The 15,557-nt window shown below is 40.1% G+C and overlaps 6 protein-coding genes across 6 annotated transcripts; 2 read left to right on the forward strand and 4 right to left on the reverse strand.

The window, feature by feature from the left end:
• Window positions 1–977: 977 nt before the first annotated feature.
• Window positions 978–4,449, reverse strand: LOC135938835 (neprilysin-4-like). The gene is made up of 14 exons (XM_065482791.1): window positions 4,200–4,449; window positions 3,907–4,146; window positions 3,774–3,857; window positions 3,329–3,720; window positions 2,770–3,025; window positions 2,496–2,710; window positions 2,270–2,446; window positions 2,117–2,217; window positions 1,997–2,055; window positions 1,887–1,938; window positions 1,766–1,833; window positions 1,556–1,704; window positions 1,337–1,498; window positions 978–1,281 (listed from the first exon to the last, which is right to left on the reverse strand). Exons 1-14 carry the CDS (start codon window positions 4,321–4,323, stop codon window positions 1,105–1,107), a joined length of 2,256 nt encoding a protein of 751 aa, XP_065338863.1. The 5' UTR covers window positions 4,324–4,449; the 3' UTR covers window positions 978–1,104.
• A 44-nt stretch (window positions 4,450–4,493) lies between these two features.
• On the reverse strand, window positions 4,494–7,977 carry LOC135938836 (ATP-dependent RNA helicase DDX42). The gene is made up of 13 exons (XM_065482792.1): window positions 7,841–7,977; window positions 7,511–7,730; window positions 7,191–7,451; window positions 7,036–7,138; window positions 6,681–6,978; window positions 6,486–6,625; window positions 6,244–6,373; window positions 6,090–6,188; window positions 5,766–6,037; window positions 5,560–5,710; window positions 5,142–5,500; window positions 4,989–5,084; window positions 4,494–4,704 (listed from the first exon to the last, which is right to left on the reverse strand). The coding sequence occupies exons 2-13, from the start codon at window positions 7,699–7,701 to the stop codon at window positions 4,585–4,587; spliced, it is 2,220 nt and encodes a 739-aa protein (XP_065338864.1). The 5' UTR covers window positions 7,702–7,730; window positions 7,841–7,977; the 3' UTR covers window positions 4,494–4,584.
• A 570-nt stretch (window positions 7,978–8,547) lies between these two features.
• On the forward strand, window positions 8,548–11,131 carry eIF2beta (eukaryotic translation initiation factor 2 subunit beta). Its single transcript, XM_065482793.1, has 7 exons — window positions 8,548–8,763; window positions 8,826–8,988; window positions 9,555–9,703; window positions 9,762–9,873; window positions 10,091–10,295; window positions 10,515–10,788; window positions 10,845–11,131. The coding sequence occupies exons 1-7, from the start codon at window positions 8,746–8,748 to the stop codon at window positions 10,887–10,889; spliced, it is 966 nt and encodes a 321-aa protein (XP_065338865.1). The 5' UTR covers window positions 8,548–8,745; the 3' UTR covers window positions 10,890–11,131.
• Window positions 11,132–11,908: 777 nt separating this feature from the next.
• Alr (Evr1_Alr domain-containing protein Alr) lies at window positions 11,909–13,186 on the reverse strand. Its single transcript, XM_065484541.1, has 4 exons — window positions 13,014–13,186; window positions 12,615–12,687; window positions 12,396–12,543; window positions 11,909–12,244 (listed from the first exon to the last, which is right to left on the reverse strand). Exons 1-4 carry the CDS (start codon window positions 13,155–13,157, stop codon window positions 12,082–12,084), a joined length of 528 nt encoding a protein of 175 aa, XP_065340613.1. The 5' UTR covers window positions 13,158–13,186; the 3' UTR covers window positions 11,909–12,081.
• A 21-nt stretch (window positions 13,187–13,207) lies between these two features.
• LOC135939929 (thioredoxin, mitochondrial) lies at window positions 13,208–14,043 on the forward strand. Its single transcript, XM_065484539.1, has 3 exons — window positions 13,208–13,502; window positions 13,560–13,683; window positions 13,790–14,043. The coding sequence occupies exons 1-3, from the start codon at window positions 13,300–13,302 to the stop codon at window positions 13,910–13,912; spliced, it is 450 nt and encodes a 149-aa protein (XP_065340611.1). The 5' UTR covers window positions 13,208–13,299; the 3' UTR covers window positions 13,913–14,043.
• On the reverse strand, window positions 14,028–15,469 carry LOC135939928 (uncharacterized protein C7orf50 homolog). Its single transcript, XM_065484538.1, has 3 exons — window positions 14,950–15,469; window positions 14,669–14,800; window positions 14,028–14,573 (listed from the first exon to the last, which is right to left on the reverse strand). Exons 1-3 carry the CDS (start codon window positions 15,373–15,375, stop codon window positions 14,112–14,114), a joined length of 1,020 nt encoding a protein of 339 aa, XP_065340610.1. The 5' UTR covers window positions 15,376–15,469; the 3' UTR covers window positions 14,028–14,111.
• Window positions 15,470–15,557: the final 88 nt, after the last annotated feature.

Here is a 15,557-nt window from a genome sequence, read left to right on the forward strand (position 1 = left end):
TTCATCTCTGGCCGTAAATAAATATCGCATGCGTGGAAAAGAGGGAGTACAACACAAGCAGAATATCCCTTGTCAAAACAACCGGCTTTCAACACTTCTGTGATGCTTTTCTTAGGTATTACGCACGCAATCGATGATTCCACAGGAAAACGGAGGCAGCATTTTTACTGGCGCAGAATAAGGTGGTGTGTATTGCGTCACAAACACCGCAATAAATTCACTCAAATCTAACCAAATAAAATATAGAAGCCGTTCGATTCATTACATTTTGTTCCCTCTGAATCAACGAGAGTAAATTTTCCACTAAATCCGGTTTGCAAGGAAATGTGTTCATTTTTCATTGCGCCTAGGGTTAATTTTAAAATTATGCAGATCAATCATTAATTCTTCCTTCCACTCAGCTTCACAACAATAGGATGGGAGGATAGAGAAACGACATTCAGCCAGAGTTCACAAATGGAAATTCTCTTTTTCCCTCCCACCGAGGGCTTTTGTGAATGCGTTGCTGATTAATACAGAGAGAGAAACCCTCGGTTGGTCGGAACAGAAAAAGCTCATTGTCATTCGCAAATCAAAAATCCATTTTTCAAAGTTGAAAAAATTAATCACATCAACAGTCGGGCACACACAGAGCTAAATGATGAGACGCCTCCGACGCGGCGCCCGTCCTAGCTCCCCCGCCCGTTTCTTTTTAGGAGCGATGATTAATTTCATCCAGTTAGCACCTCGACTGCTCGCTCCGCGGATGCGTGCGTATTATAATCAGGCTGATCTGCCATTTTCATCTTGCAAACGCGATAATAAAATCACCCACCCACGAGCTCGTAAAAAGTCGACCGACTCGAATAATTAGGAAAAAAGATGCAACGACCATAAAAAATATTCACTTTTGCTAGAGCGAAAATTTATTTGCACCGCAACCTGGGGTGGCAGCATCAAATAATTTGCTGCTGATTTGCTGGGACGTAAAAATAACCTCAAGTCAACGAATTATAATTTATTAAATTTCTTTTAAACACCTTCTTGACATATATTGTTTGAAAAGAAAATTCTTAATTTTGCATTTCTCATCGAAAGAGTTCACTAACAGCAACTTGTCTCAATTCACCAGACTTGACACTTGTTTTCTGGATTCATAGGACTGTTTGTTTTACACTGCCAAATTTTCGCAAATTGCAGCGAGTTTGAAAGGGGTCCGTTTACCCTGTGCCGGTGCGGAGAGTGTGGATTAGATAAGACCTCGTGCAACAACGACTCAGGGCTGGAGGACTCACACCAAACCTGTCGAAAAAAATACTCAGATAACCTTTTAGAACTTGAGATTCATGAGACTCACTGAAGCGTAACCGATGAAAAATATCTGCTCAGGGGTGTAATCCAAGCCAGGTAGTTTTTGCTCCTGCCCATTCTCAGACACAAAAAGTTGGTACGCTTCGAAAGATTGTTCCAGTCCACCATTATCAGCAATATTTTCACCTTGAGTGTTAACTCCATTCATCTGAAATTTATTAATTTTTTAAACATTATAGATTGTGTTGAAAAATTAGAGTCGTACTGTAGCTTTTGTTGCCAGAAGTTCGTCGAGCTCTGGGACCCTGAAGCGGTCGTACTGCTCAACAATACACAGCGCCTTCTCCAAGTATGAGTATTCCGTCTCTGGCGTCCACCACTGCACTAAATTCCCATTCATGTCGTTTTGCCTCCCTTATAGGATGTTTGATATGAGCCCTTGTATTACCTACTGTTGTAAAATTAAAACATTTACCCATGTCATCAAATCCATGCGTGATTTCGTGCCCAATTATGACGCCTATGCTTCCGTAATTTAATGCCCTTTGAGAAAAATTGAGGGGTTTTAAATATCACTCTTAAAATTGTGTACATACTCCAGTGCGTTCTTTCCAAAGAATGGGGCTTGTAAAATTCCTGCTGGAAACGCTGCAAACAAGGTTAAAAAAGGGTCATTTAATATTTTTTAAATGATTAACACGTATACTTATTGAATTTGTGAGAGGGTTATAGTATGCGTTAACGACTGCAGGTCCAGTTAGCCAACTGAAAAACATTAAATTTTTAAAGGTGAGAGATCGAATTAATCATAGTTATATGCGTATACTCGTTCCGGTCTGTAAGGACCCTTAATTTTTCGAAAACCTTTTGGATCTGATGGGACGTCATAGCCACTACATTCTCAAAATGATCTTTTCCCACAATTGCCTATAAATTATATGATGAATATCTGGAAAAGATTAAAAAAATTCAATCGAACCCCTTTGTAGTAGTTTGTCAATGCTGTTGAATTGGTAAACCAGTCGGGAAAGCCAATAAACTCGGTCATGACTTTAGCTTTTTCTTTGGCGGCCAATTTTGTTTCGTCGTCCATCCACTCAAGATTTCCCACCCTTTCTATAAAAACTTTTCTAATGTGATGAACCATGTGTAACGCCTAGGAATTTGATTTAAAATTTGTAAATTTCGAAATATGCTGTAAGTACCGAAGTTTTTGCTTCAGTGTCAAAATACTTTTTGACGTACTGAAACCCAGCAGCGAAAGGCAGCGCTGAAGTGGCCCTCGACACGCATTCCACCCACAAATGTTGGTCTTCTACCACGCCGCTGAAAATCTTGTCAAAGGAGAAGGAAAGGTGCCTCATTTTCGCGCTTGTGTCTCTGCCTAAATTTTTCACAACCCGCCAGAGCATATAATTCGCTGCAAACGCCATTTAAAAAATTACAGACTATCATTGCGATCGCAATAATGCACCATGCCTATTGTTCTGCGTGGTGTTTTCTGCAAAAGGGCCTCTAGCTTCAGGATGTACTCCATTTCTCGAACCAGCACCCTCTCTCCTGAGGAGATTTCAACGTTGGTCTCTTGGAAAACTGATTTGAGCAATTTGGCCCACTGCAGCACTGATTTGTGGCCTTGGCTCTCGACTGTGTCTGTCCACTTTTGCAGCTGCCTCACTGACAGAGAGTTGTACATACGGTATGCGTCTCTTCTGTCTTCACTAGGCGCCGTCAGCTGCAGAGCGTGTAAGAATAAATCAACAGTGAAAAAGCCGAAAAAAAACAATAATTTATTATATTTCTAAGAAGCATTGATATTATTAGCATGACCTAAAACTATACATGCGGAACCCCTCTTGGCATGGGTCTTTAGATTTTAATGAAATTTTTGTGTGGGTATTGCCCTAGAAAACTTATAGCCCACCTGAAAATTTCACTTCGAAATTCCAAGAAGTGCCCATATTACTGGAGCTCAGAGTTTTAATTTTTGAATTCGTCAATTTGTTGGGAGAATTTTAGCTTTTTGCTAATATTATACCTCAGCCAAGTGGCTCTCCAGTTGTACTATTTCCTTCGCCTGTTCAAGCAATTCCTCTCTCTTTGCACTTGCTCCCAAAATTTTAGCCGTGCCTACAATCCATTCTGCATAAGCAGCCAGTTGCTTTTTGTACACAGCAGGCTGCGCCAACATCGCCCTTGGGAGCACCAGGCTGCCTTGGTCCACAGTTACAACGCTGCGGCTGGTGTTTTTCCTGTCCAAGTGAACATAAACTGACACCAGAGGAGTTACCGCCGTTCTCCTGGTGACAAAGCCAAGGGTTTGAAGCAGATCGAACTCGCTCTCTGACCAGCCAGGTTGAGCAATGGGCCATCCACCGAGGGAAGAAAGCAGTTCCAGCAAGGGATTCACACCAAGCTGTTCCCTTCTTTCTACTCAAAAACCAATGAGTGGTTTTGAAAGGCACAGGAAATAATCAAAGTACCAATATCCATGCAAGCCTGATAGAAATTTTTCACCCATACCACGGGCTCTGGTTCAATTGTGTTTTCAACCTGCTCAAATATTTCTGCAAAATTTTCAAATATCACATAGTAAAAATTTTAGAGGAGACCGACCTCGTAGCTGAATGTCCAGTTTTCTTTCCACAACGTTGAACTGGTTCCACTGACTGTCAGTTTTTGGAATTGGATTTCGTTTTTGCCAACCTCCGCAGGCGAACGCAAAGAAGTCCTCACAGGGATCAGCATCTGGGTCAATTGAGGCCTTCAAAGCCTCAGCGGCTTTTATGCAACCAGAGGTTTGGCAAACGCCTGTGTCTCCGTCACTGTCAACTGCGTACCATGGCATTGCCTCGTCTGCGCATCATGTTTTTTTTATGATTCCAGTCACCCTGGCAGGAAAAACTCACCTGACTCAAATGGGATGTGAGGGACGAAGTGCGCCGAGAGAGAAGCGGCAAAGCCCACCAAAAATAGGGCAACTGACATGGCTTTTGCACTGGATAAGCCAACAATAGGCTCTCGTTGTCTCATTCTTAACCACTCAATGAGCTCTTGTTTGCAAAGAGAGGCTCACAAAGGAAGAGCAGTTGCAGTAGTTGTGGGAGTGAATCGCGTGATAAGCGAATATCATAAAGGGAGGTTTCCTGTGTTCTAGAATTAGCTCGATAGGTCAATGACTTTTCTTTTAAACAGACAATGGATCTCATTGAATGGATTTATTCTTACAAGTTTTTTTGCGCAACAATTACGTTATGGGAGGACAATTTCACAATTTACATAAGTTGTAAAATTCTATTGCCACCTGCTCTTCTTTCGCTTTTCGCCACCACTGCCACCGCTACTGCCTGCTGAAGATGATGGTTCGTTGTGTTGCAGATTCTGTTTCCAACTCACGTCATTTGATGCCTTGAACTGAAAAGCAAAAAGAAATATAGCCTGATATTTTGCACTAGTAATTATTTTTTTTAATTTTCTTTTTATTTATTTTAAATTAGATGCACAGGAAAAATTATTAAGTTCTCCCTTTTAAAAAATAATGTGTGAAAATAATGATTCATCTATGAATTGGCCAAAAGGTTTTCTTTTTACTTTCTAGAACTCTTAATTTGAATCAAGGTAGTTATTTTGTTATTAAAACTCAATGAACGAACGTTATGCAATTATTCCCTAAGTATGCTTGTAAACAGGTTTATTACCTGACTTTGGTACTGCTGCTTAAAAGCATTTCTCATGGCTGACAGCCGATCTGTGCCCGGACCCGCAGATTTAGAGATTTTTTCACTTTGGCTCTCCTAAAATAAGAAGAAACGTTAATTTTTAAAAACTAAAAACTTTAAAATTAACAGTACCTTGGGCTGGAAGGTGAAACTGCTGCCACCACTTCCGCCTGCTGGCCGTTCCTTAAAGCCAAGTCCTTTTCCTCCAACACTGACATTCTTGCCTTTTCCACCTTTAAACCGAGAGTTCCTAAACCAGGAGCTCTGCATGGCAAGTTCCATCAAGTCCTCAGGCACCTCCTGGGCGGCCCCTTCCAGATTCCTCACCAGGTGGCCGACAAACTCTTTGTCCTTGTCCGTGACGAGTGTATAGGCCGTTCCTTTTTCCCCAGCACGGCCTGTACGGCCGATCCTGTGCGTGTGTGTGTCAATGTCCCGCGCAATGTCGTAATTTATGACGGTACGAATGTGCGGAATGTCCAAACCTCGGGCTTTAAGTATTACGTTAGAACTAGAAACCAGCAAGTATGCTTGATGTATCGCTGTTTACCTGCAACGTCAGTTGCAACTAGAATGTTGACCTCTTTGCGCTTAAAAGACGTGATGACTTTGTTTCTTTCCGCCTGGTCCATGTCGCCATGTAGCAACAGCACTTCATTTTCTTTGAGCTTCAAATTATTTGCTACCTCCTCCGCATTTGCCTATAGAAGCTAATTAATAAACTCTTTGATGCAATGATCCAACTCTTTTATGTACCTTTTTAGTAACAAATATAAGAACGCTTCCTGCCGACTGGAATTCAACCAAATTGGCTAGCAACCAAGTCCACTTGGCCGTAGGTGCGTTCAAAAGCTTGACGAACTGCGTAATATCCTGGTTGGCCTCTCCCACGTCACCTTGCACAATTCTGACTGGGTCGCTCAGTATGTCCCTGGCGAGCTTCTCGATCCGCTTTTTAAATGTGGCGCTGTACAACTGCGTCTGCCTGTCTGGTCTCACGTGATTGCAAATAGACCTCACTTGCGGCTCTAAAATTTTGATTTTTATAACAACCCTCCCACTTGCTTTACTGGCACTTACCAAAACCCATGTCAAACATTCTGTCTGCCTCGTCAAGAACCAAGTAAGTGACTCGCTGGAGGTTGGTTGCTTTCATTTTCACCAAGTCGATCATGCGACCTGGAGTGAGTAATCAATTTAGCACATTGCCTTTAACCAACACTCTCTACTATACCTGGAGTTGCAACTACAATTTCTGCTCCAGCTTCAAGCGCCTTACTCTGCTCCCACTTTGAGCCACCTCCGTAGCAGCAGACAACCTGCAGATTATAGGCTTTGCCAAATTTTTTGGCCTCTTGATAAATCTGGAAAAAAGCGTTTTGTAATGTACACCGTGTAATCTCTTTTTCGTAAGAGTTTGAAATAGCACAGACATGTCCAAATGAAAATAATTTCATTCCAATTCCCATAAATTACCTGTTGAGAAAGCTCTCTGGTAGGTGCTAAGATCAGTGCAATCGGTCCCTCACCCTCTTTCAGAGGCTTTTGGTCCATTATGTGAGTGATCATAGGAATGACAAAAGCAGCAGTTTTACCACTGCCAGTCTTGGCAATACCTATGGGATTATTTGATTGCAGAGCAGGTCGACAGTAAATAAATTGAACACCAACCAATTATATCTCTGCCTGACAGAGCTGTCGGGATGGCTTGACTTTGGATGGGAGTTGGCTGTGTATACTCGGACTTTCGGATAACTTTCATCAGATTTTCTTCCAAATTGAAGTGGCCAAAACTAGTCACAGGCTTAGGAGGGGAAGGCCCAGTTACTTTGACACCAAGTTTGGATCTCAGGTCAATTGCAGTGCTTCTGCTCATGCCGTGAATTTCTTCATGCTCGATGTAAAAGTTTTTCTCAAAGTTCTCATAAGTAATGGCCGAGTGATCAATGGGTGGCAGAGGATCAATAATCTGAGTTGATAGAATTTATATATTAACAGAAATCATGTTTACGATAAACCAGCTCACCTTTGATTTTGGCGGCGCAATAGGATTACCGTCTTCGTCATACTCAATCTCTGCGTCAGAGTCTTCATGCATCAATCCAGCGTTTGGATTTTCTTCCATGTACCTGTAAGGGTTGGCTAGGTAACAGAACTACACGAGAGGAATGTTAACTGAACCTGTAGTATGACTCTTCATCGTCTTCATTATCGATATCATCTCGAACTCCTTTCTTCTTCTCTGCCTCCTTCTTGGGCTCAATAACCTCCTCTTTGACGCTGCTCTTCTTAACTTCCTTCTCGATGCCTGCCATAAATGCATCTAAAGGGTCCTCTTCAGAGTCTGAGTCTTGTTTGCTAGACTGCTGTTTGTAAGACGGACTTCCCGGTGCTGGAATGTACTCCAGCTGGGCCTTGTTGTCTTCGTCGTCGTCAAAATAGCTGAAAATGCTCCAAATAAGAAAAGTTTGAACAAAAAATAAATTGGAACTAAAACTTACTCATCCTCGTCCGTGCGAGCCCTTTTCCTTGCTTGGCCTCCATAGCTTCCTATGCTAAGGGCGTTTTGGCTGATAGCATCCATTGTACTGTAGCCCTGCTTGCTGACCCCTAGAGAAGGGGGTGGAGGGACAGCCTGCAGATTTGTCGTTTTCCGCCCCATTTGGAAACTAAATCCTCTGCCTCTTTGCATCTTTTACCAGGACTCCCTCAGTTATGGCGCTGTTGTAACAAAGATTTAAAATAAATAATATAAATTATGTCAGTAGAAACCACAAAATATTACTGTATACATAATCAAGAATAAAATAGAATAAGCCATGCTAGCATACCTTCAAAATTCTAACACTGCATTCAACGTCCCGATAGTAGCCAAATTCAAGCATCAGCTGTATCTAAAAACAAAACCTCAATGTTTTTCGACTGACAGCAAAAATCATTGAAGAAATCTTGCCGCTGATTGGTCTGCCCTCTACCTCTGCATGTGATTCGCGCTCAAGTCGACCACTCATTGCACGGCACTCCTTATTCCTCCGTTTCTCTTACAAATAGAATTAGGCTGGCTAACCAGGGCTTAGGACGGTATAACTATCATATCATACCATAGCCGGAGCAGGGAGCTCACTCAGCATTCAGCTGGCGCCGGCATGGCAGATTAATTTAACCGCAATATTATATTTTAATAGAATAACTCAAATAAATCAAAACTAGACCGGTTGGGTCCATTTCTTAAAAAATGATTTATAAAATATTGATAAAAGCATATTTGGGTTTTGATCCTGTGTTAAAATTCGAGTTGAAGAATGATAAAGGAAATAACCGATTAAATTAATATGTATCAAGAATATGATTGAAACATGATAATTGATAAATTATTCTTGAATTCGCACCAAACGCATTATTAGCGCATCATTTAAAATTGGCGGGAAATAAGGTTCCATCTTCAATTGTTTGACTTTTGAAATGCTGTCATCGAACATGAAAATGGGTGTAACCACCACCTAAGCATCAGCATCACACATGGCAGCGTGTTTTGCCTGTGCGACTGCGCCATGCACGAGGTTTGAGCTTGTTCGGGTCTTCAAAAAGCTGATGTAATACTCGAGAAGCAGGCTGAACGAAAGCATTGGTATAGAAATCGACATATGAGCAGACTTTCAGGCTAAAAATCGACCATATTTGCGAACAAACCCATTCAGCTCGAATTTCCAAGTGATCAGCAGTTCAGTCTTTCAAAATGTCAGAGGAAGATCCTGTAAGTTTTATAAACTTCTCAATTGAAATGTCTCCAACTAACTTTCACGTCACTATCTTTAGATACTCAGTGAATTGGCTTCCAAAAAGAAGAAGAAGAAGAAGAAGATCCCATTTGAACTGGATTCTTTAGAAACTGGCGCTGCAGAAGGTTCGGCACCTGCTGATGCTCCATCAGACACTCCAGTTAAGGCTGACAAGGAGAACAAAGAGCCGGCAGATGATGGTAAAATTCATTCATTGTCCTAATTAATTATTACCGTCAAGGGCGCATACTATTTCCTCATTATATTATGATGTGTTTATTATATTGTATTTTTTTAACTCTTAGTATTTGATATTGAAAGCATTGCGGGGTAAACATTATTATTAACAGTTTAAGTTGAAACAAACTGCAGGCGCACTCTAGAACCACTTCTGTCTAAAATTAACTTGAATCCGTCGTAATGATTCAAGCACAAGTTAAATGCTTTTATGTAAAATGTCAGTCCCGCCATTTAGAGATGCGCATTGTTATTGCTGTATTAACAAAAACTACCTTAAATGGCTTAAATGCTAGAATTGTTCAAAATTCATTAATAATAATACATGGTTGAATTCTAGAGCACCCCAGTCAAAAATTAAAATCACATCATTTACTAAAGGCAAAGCAACACGAATTTTACAACAAAAAATTATTAATCATATTTTTGTCAGTAAACGATAATAATAATATTGGTTACCTTAAATCACATGTATGCTGTCAATCTAGACACTTAATTTGCACTAACCTTGATCCATGAAATTTGGCAGAAACACTGGACCTGGAACTGGCTGGAAAGAAGAAACGGAAGAAGAAATTTTTAGACATGGCTAAACTAGACGCCGCATTACCTGAGGTTGACCCCAGTAATCAGGGAACAAATGAAGGTTCTGCATTAACTGAGGATGCTCCCCCAGAGGTAAAATTTGAGTCGTAAGATATCAGCGTAAGAATTAATTAATGTTAATTGTAATTAGGATGACGTTCTCGACTTTAATCTCACGCAGAAGAAGAAGAAAAAGAAGAAGAAGGACATAGATGAAGAACTCGAGGGTGGAAAAATGGATAAATCTGAGGATGCAGAAAATGGTAAATCAAGTTCTTTTGTTAATCGCTAAAACTGGCGTATCATCAGCTAACAAATTCTTTAAAAATACATGCGGAGGCACTATTGAGGAATTGCCATTTGAGGCTGGTAAGGCTTTTAAGCGGTTCTAATTACTCATTTGGTTTCTGACGGCTATGTTTCTTTATTCAGATGCTTTAGTCATGTTCTAGTATTTAGTCATGCTGTAATTAATTTCAGAGTTGACCAACAAATCCACTTGGTTCGGTGATGACCGCGACTACACCTACGATGAACTGCTAAAACGTGTCTTCAACATCATGCATGAAAAGAACCCAGACATGGCTCTCGGCAAGAAGCAGAAGTTTGTCATGCGGCCACCCCACGTTGTGCGTATCGGCACAAAGAAGACCTCATTTGCCAATTTCACGGAAGTGTGCAAAATGTATGAATCCTCACATCTTTCCGCTTTTGATACAATTTGGTGTTTTGAATTCAATTTTCCCTTATTTCTGCAATTGTTATGCACTATAGATATTACTTAAATAACAGCCGCAATTTAATGGCTTTGAATCCTTGTGTTTCTTAATGCTATTTGCCTTTCTCTCTAGATTGGGTGGAAAATAATAAATATAATAATAATCATTAAAACATTAAATTTCAGATTGCATCGGCAGCCGAAACATTTGCTCGACTTCCTTCTTGCTGAGTTGGGCACCAGTGGGTCTGTGGACGGAAACAGCCAGCTGATCATCAAAGGTCGCTTCCAGCAGAAGCAGATTGAAATTGTGTTGCGTCGTTATATCAAGGAATACGTGACCTGCCACACTTGTCGCTCTCCTAATACCATCCTGCAGAAGGACACACGAATATTCTTCCTGCAATGCGAAGACTGTGGTTCTAGGTGCTCTGTGGCCAGCATCAAGTCTGGTTTCCAGGTGCGTTGCTTTTATTCCTGTCAAACAAAATTGTCTTATCTCAATTATTCTTACAGGCCGTCACAGGAAAACGAGCTGCAATCAGAGCGAAAACAACGTGAATCTGTTTTTATGGTTGAGGGTCTTGCTGGTGTCCAGAGGGTGACTCAAGATCTTATTTACAGTATCTCTATAATTTCTCAAAAATTGAAAGGAAAATTCTCATTCTGTCTTGATTTGATAAAGGATAAATAATGAAACAATAGACCAGAAATACACTACTTTAAAGTAACAGTCTTGTGTAAATTTTTCACTTGTCCTGCTTGCAGAAATAAAATCCATGTTATACAACTTTCATTATTAATACTTGAAATTTTACTTCCCCCCCCCCATTTAAAGTTTATCTTTAAGTAGCACTTAACTGCCTTATCTGGAGCTACTATGAAGGCCATTCATTCCTGCGTTCAGCGTAATCAATCATAAAAGTGAAGAATTTGTTAATGGCTGACCAGCCTTACCTTTATCTCCTATGACAGATAGCCAGCGTGCAAAATTAATTTAACTATTGTCCATTTTGCCCCAAATCAGGCTCTGCTTTTCTTTCAATACTGTAAATCCATAACTAAATTTATCCACTAAGGTATTAAATACTCTCCGTAAAAACTGCAATGCTTGATGAAATTTTGAAGGTCCATGTGATTAATCTATGAAATCTGGAGGAAAGAAGCTTTCCTAAAATACCTTTCTTTGAAACATCCAACGATCCATCCAATGAATGATGCATAAATTTATGTATAAAAATCACCCACAAATTCAGCCCCAATTTGGAAAGCTATATTGAAAATGTCAACTCGTATGACAAGATAAAAGCGAAATGGATATTATACCGAATTATTCCACTACGTCATTAAAAGAATACAAAGAGGCTAAAATATTGTTGTTTAAACCTGGATTAAACTGGCTGGTATGAACTGGGATGATTTACATCAGGAAATGATACTTTTCTTTGCAGCGTGGCACAAACATGCTACCAGCAAACACAAATATTGCAATGATTCTAAATTCTTGGATAGAATTATGAAATCTACATGTGCGAAAAGAGCAATAGAATTCGGAATTTTCAATTTAATAATGAAGCGTATTGAACTAATATAGCTTTTATTATTTGTGAACAACTTTGGTGTAGACAGACACGCTTCCATTCTTAAAACCATCAAATTTTTTAAATTCTGTGGTTTCTGGCCAATTTTGTTGGGACCCTGTCCAAGCCTAACAGTAAAAATCTGACACTAAATCTACAGACACATTATGCTCCTAATCACAGGATCCATCAAGGGGGCCATCTCGCCACCTTTCATTCACTTTGCTACAGTCAAATATTGGCTTTCCAAGCTTAGCGTTGACTCGGTTGTGCAGCTTGCACATCCACAGAGAAAAGGCAGACTGTGATGACACATCAGGTGGAGTTGACTTCAGGCTGGAAAATTTAAAAAAATGAACATTTTGCCTAAACTATTGGACAAACTGCAACATATTAGCTAATTAATTTAATGTAAGTAAGAATGCGGCTCCATATTTGAAAAAGTCCTTACAGCTTATTAACTATTAAGTATTTTATTCTTATGTACTCTTTTTGGAGATCTTCCGCACAGATGTTACAAGGGTACACTCTGGAGAAGAGATCGAGGAACTGCGACATTGTCTGCTTCTCTGTCGGACTAGGGTTGTCTGGGTATGAGGCAGCAATCGTGTGGAGGAATGTCCATGAACTCTGGCCTGAGTACATTTTACGTAAATTTATTTGGTGTCTTTGAACTCTGGGTAGTGTGCATTATTTTATTTTATACCTAATTGGTCCTTGTCTACAGGGCAGCTGGCTTGTTGACTATGCGGTCCAGTATTGGATGGGGCCGTTGATTTCTGCACATAGATACACACAAACTTTTTAATGTTTGGTAGAATTTTTTATTCATAAATTTTTCAATATTTGCAATTCGCCAATTTGGTTATTTCATTTCTAGAACATTCAGAGAAGATCTTGTTTAAAATTATTATGTACTAAGCAGATTTTCGGAATATTATATGCTACAATGTTTGGTTTTCAAGATTCAATTTTTTGCGTTTCTCAAAATTAGCAGGGAAGGTGTGTAGGGTTCAATCAAAAGTTAGTTGTTAAAGGCAAAAGACGGAACGCGATATGATGCGACCAAATTAAATTAAGAATTGAGTTTATTTACATAACTCGCCTTTTGATTTTTATTGTTATTGCTGTCCATATTAGACTTCTGCATCGAGGCCCAACTTTTAAAGTCAGTACACGTCCTGCAGGGCTTATTTCTGGAGCCACCGGTGCCGTAGGATTCATTTTCGGCATGATAGAAAGCGTCCATGTTTGTTGTTTACATTATCTACCATCGTCAGCTGATCCGACTGCAGCAAGCGATTTTGGTCCTGACTAGTACTGTGGGAGAAAGTTGTTTGAAGAGCATTGACCGCCGAGTTGTGCCGAATTCCGATATCAAAGTTGTCAAGATGTTCTGCAAAAATGGTGTGAGGCTATTAGGAAACCTGCAGAGGACGTCAGTCTTGAGCTGCGTGGCCCGGAATCAGGTCGCCCTAAGAGGCATCAGATCGTCCACAGTCGTTCGGGACTCGTTCAAAGTCCAGGACATGGATGACTTTAAGGACAAAGTTCTCAACAGCGAGGTGCCTGTGGTTGTTGACTTCTTCGCTACGTATGCTCTAACGTTTTTATTTTCAATCTAAAACAAATATTCATAATTTTTGAACAGGTGGTGCGGCCCTTGCAGAATGCTTACGCCCAGGATTGAAACTGTGATTGCGGAAAAGAAGGGCAAAGTTAACCTAGCCAAAGTTGACATTGATGAGCTCACAGATCTCGCTTTTGAGTATGATGTAAGTTACTTTTAATATTCTACGTTAATATCTGAATTAACTAAAATATTAATTAAATACATACACGCAAAAACATTATTCGCACTGATAGCAAAATTGGTTTCAGGTCACGTCAGTACCTGTCCTCATCTCCATGAAAGGGGGAAAGGAAACGGAAAGAATGATTGGTCTTCAAGATGCAGATAAATTAAGGTCATTTGTGTCTCGGCTCAGTCCTGAGAAAAAGTAAAACGTGTATTTTAACTTATTTGTTAAGTAAGCCCAATTTGCAATGATTCTACATTTGAAGGCATTTTTGTAGTTTTCCCAGAATGATGAATTGAGTAGAAATAAAAACCTGTAAGTTACATTAAATTTTTATTACTCGTTATTATGTTAACATCTGTAAAACAAATCTTAGGAGCTGACAATTTTCAGTTCCCCAATATTCACTTCTTCAAGGCTTTCTTGCCCTTGGATGCATTCATCGCACCTTTCGATTTCTGGGCTATCTTACCCTTGAGAGCCTTTCCTGCGTCGCCACTTGCCTTCAGAGCTTTCTTGGCCTTCTTGTTTCCGACAGGAGCGGTCTCTTCATCAACAAAGCTGACAACCTTTTCAGCAGCTTCCTTTTTAACAGGCCCATTCTTTTCACTTTTGTTTGCTTCCTCCGTAATCACCTTAGGAGTATTCGCTGTAACGTGTGCAGGCTTGTTGAGATTCAACCTGTTGTTTCTGCTGACGTCCCCACTCTTCCTCTTCCTAAATCTCTTGTTGACTTTACCAGATTCAGTGAGTGCTGGTTTGGAACTCTTTTTCTCCGCATTTTCTTTCTCTGCTTGTTCTTCAGAGGCCATGAGTTTGATCACCCTACGGCTCCTTACTAAAATTTCTTGGTTTGCCTCAGCATCCTAAAATTTTTGAAAAAAAGTCAAGAATTTAATGGGATCATACATTATAATAATGTTTTTAACAAATGTTTAGTTCATGAAAATTCATCTCGTACCTCAGGATTTGGTTTCGTATTTGTCCTGATGGCGTGCGCCTTAGCAATGCTGAATTTTGTGATGTCTTTTCTAACTGATCCGTGGGCACCTTTCAAATACTCCAGCGCAATATCGAATTTCTCAGTTGGAAGCTACAAATCATATAAGACAAGCATTTTAGATTGTAGATATAACTATTAATTTGTATGAATATGTACTTATGAATAAAAAATCGAGATAATTAATACATACATACATAATACACATGATTTATGTGTATTGAATTATTTTGTAGATATACCTTCTCCGTGTCAAAGATATGAACAATCAGCCAAGTCTGAATGTTCTTGGAGAACTTCCAGCTCTTCTTGTCATTTTTCCACGTTTCCAGATATTCGTGTGCTTTCTCCTGCAATTCTTTCTGTCGTTCCTCCGATTTGGTGTTGTTTTGCACCTTCTCCTTGGGAACAGACTTCTTATTCCCCTTCCTCCTCTTAGCTACCTTTCCCTCGACTTTAGCACCAATGTCTTTATCTTCACCCCCTTCTGCAGCGGCAGGATTTTTCGGCTTCTTCATCTCCTTGGGCTTCTTAGCAGGGGGTGGTCCTTGTCCTTCGGCTTCCTTGTTCACCGAAACTTTCGCGACGATCTTTTCGGTTTTCTCTTTCTTCTCTTCGACAAGATGCTTCTTCCTCTTGGAGCCTGTGTTCAGCTTATTGTCAACCATGGCTGTGCTTTGATAAATTGCTTGAAATCTTAACTTTCAACAAAATCGGCGATCATCAACAACACGTGCAAGTTAGTGCTATAGCTATAGCATTAATTCTGTGTTGTGTGCTACAGGGGCGTAGGCGTATCAAATTGACCAGTACTACCAACAAAATGCTATAAATAAAACCGCGAAGATTT

This window comes from Cloeon dipterum, chromosome 3 (genome assembly GCF_949628265.1).
Source record: "Cloeon dipterum chromosome 3, ieCloDipt1.1, whole genome shotgun sequence".
NCBI lineage: Eukaryota > Metazoa > Arthropoda > Insecta > Ephemeroptera > Baetidae > Cloeon > Cloeon dipterum.